The sequence below is a fragment of the Etheostoma spectabile genome, unplaced genomic scaffold (genome assembly GCF_008692095.1).
Source record: "Etheostoma spectabile isolate EspeVRDwgs_2016 unplaced genomic scaffold, UIUC_Espe_1.0 scaffold272, whole genome shotgun sequence".
NCBI classification, from domain to species: domain Eukaryota; kingdom Metazoa; phylum Chordata; class Actinopteri; order Perciformes; family Percidae; genus Etheostoma; species Etheostoma spectabile.
In genome coordinates this window covers 1,301,944-1,303,340 of record NW_022605576.1, presented here as the reverse complement: position 1 = coordinate 1,303,340, position 1,397 = coordinate 1,301,944, and the positions used below count along the sequence as shown (strand labels likewise).

The window sequence follows — 1,397 nt, the reverse complement described above, 5'->3', positions numbered from 1 at the left end:
AGGTCACCAAAACCGGGGACTGTCCCCGGGGATATTTTAGATCAGATTTAACAGCATAAAGTGTCACACTGACATTAGTGAAATCCATAAAATATCATCTTTTCTCTTTACAAACAATACCAGAAGATGGAAATCCTTTCAGAAACGTTGTAGCTATCTATGGGGGTTTGATTGCTAACGTAAGCTCTAAACACCATTCAGCTGACAGCCTTTGTTGTTTTTGATGCTAACTTGATGCTAAGCTAGCAGTGAACCAACGCTGCCAGCTTTTTTTCCAAATACAAAAGAGGCCTAGTCAACTTAACGTTGTCAAAAAAGACGCCACATGTGGACATAGCCTTTAATGTCTTCTTTACGAGCATGTGTATTCTGAATGTACATGTGCACGATCAGTTGTCTAACATTGTGTAGTTGTTTCATGTGTGTACTGCAACTGTGTATTGTATATTAATTGCTATGTTCAGTAATTGCATAGGACATGTAATCAGATAACATAAGTTCACAGTAGAACGTGCAAATAAGCTGAAATAACTATACATAAGGAACATGTTGCACAAGGAATTGTTAAAATGTGGTTTACAATTGGATTTGCGTGATTTCAATTGTCATCCATCAGGAAGTAGCTGTAATTTCTCATTTCTAACCTTGGTATCAAGCTGGTTGAGTTTGTTGGTGACATCAGGGGGAACTGCTCCACCGTGAGACTTTATGTCATTAATGTCTTCTCTGTTGGTTTTGATCTGAAATCAGACGGCGACAAACATTCAGTACGACATCCGCTGAAGACAAAATTGTTCCTGTGTAATGAAAACATTAACCATGATAGCAGGGGCGTGGCACCACATCCTGGGCCCTGTGGAACTCATTCTCAAGGGGCCCCTCCCCGCAGCTATTCATCTGGGTCCTCCTCACATGAGGGCCCAGGGTACCCAGTTCCATTTCCATCCCCAGTCCGACACCCCTGCCTCTGAAGACAGGGGTGACAAAATTTCATTTTAGACATTTATTTACTATTTCATTTCAATATTTCACTACTTTTTTGAAGACTTTTTTAAACTCATTTCAAGCACCAAAACAATTGAGTGTAGGAAGATTTCAACAAGACATCTGAGAAATACTTCAGCATTGGGGCCAAATTATCTCTTTGTGAATTGCTCCGGAACAATTTTGCGCATCACTAGACTGAAAGATGAGTTTGTTCTGAACATTCTTATATGAAACACATGGCAATCAGGTTATGTGCAAAATCCTTAAAAGAAGATTAATGATAATTTATACTTAATTCAATTACGTTTTCATTCCTGTTATTGTTATACACAGGCCTGAACTGCACACACATGCTCAGTACCTAAATATGCACTAACAGAGAGGTGTCAGAGTGTGTGTGGGGTGGGGGG

At 39.7% G+C, this 1,397-nt stretch overlaps 1 protein-coding gene across 1 annotated transcript in view; it reads right to left on the bottom strand.

Moving 5' to 3' along the window:
• Positions 1-1,397, bottom strand: part of cubn (cubilin (intrinsic factor-cobalamin receptor)) — an 86,874-nt gene that overhangs the window by 81,055 nt on the left and 4,422 nt on the right. The window contains exon 3 of the mRNA XM_032510808.1: positions 645-740. Within this exon, the coding sequence (XP_032366699.1) occupies positions 645-740 (96 nt within the window). The remainder of the gene's footprint in view (positions 1-644; positions 741-1,397) is intronic.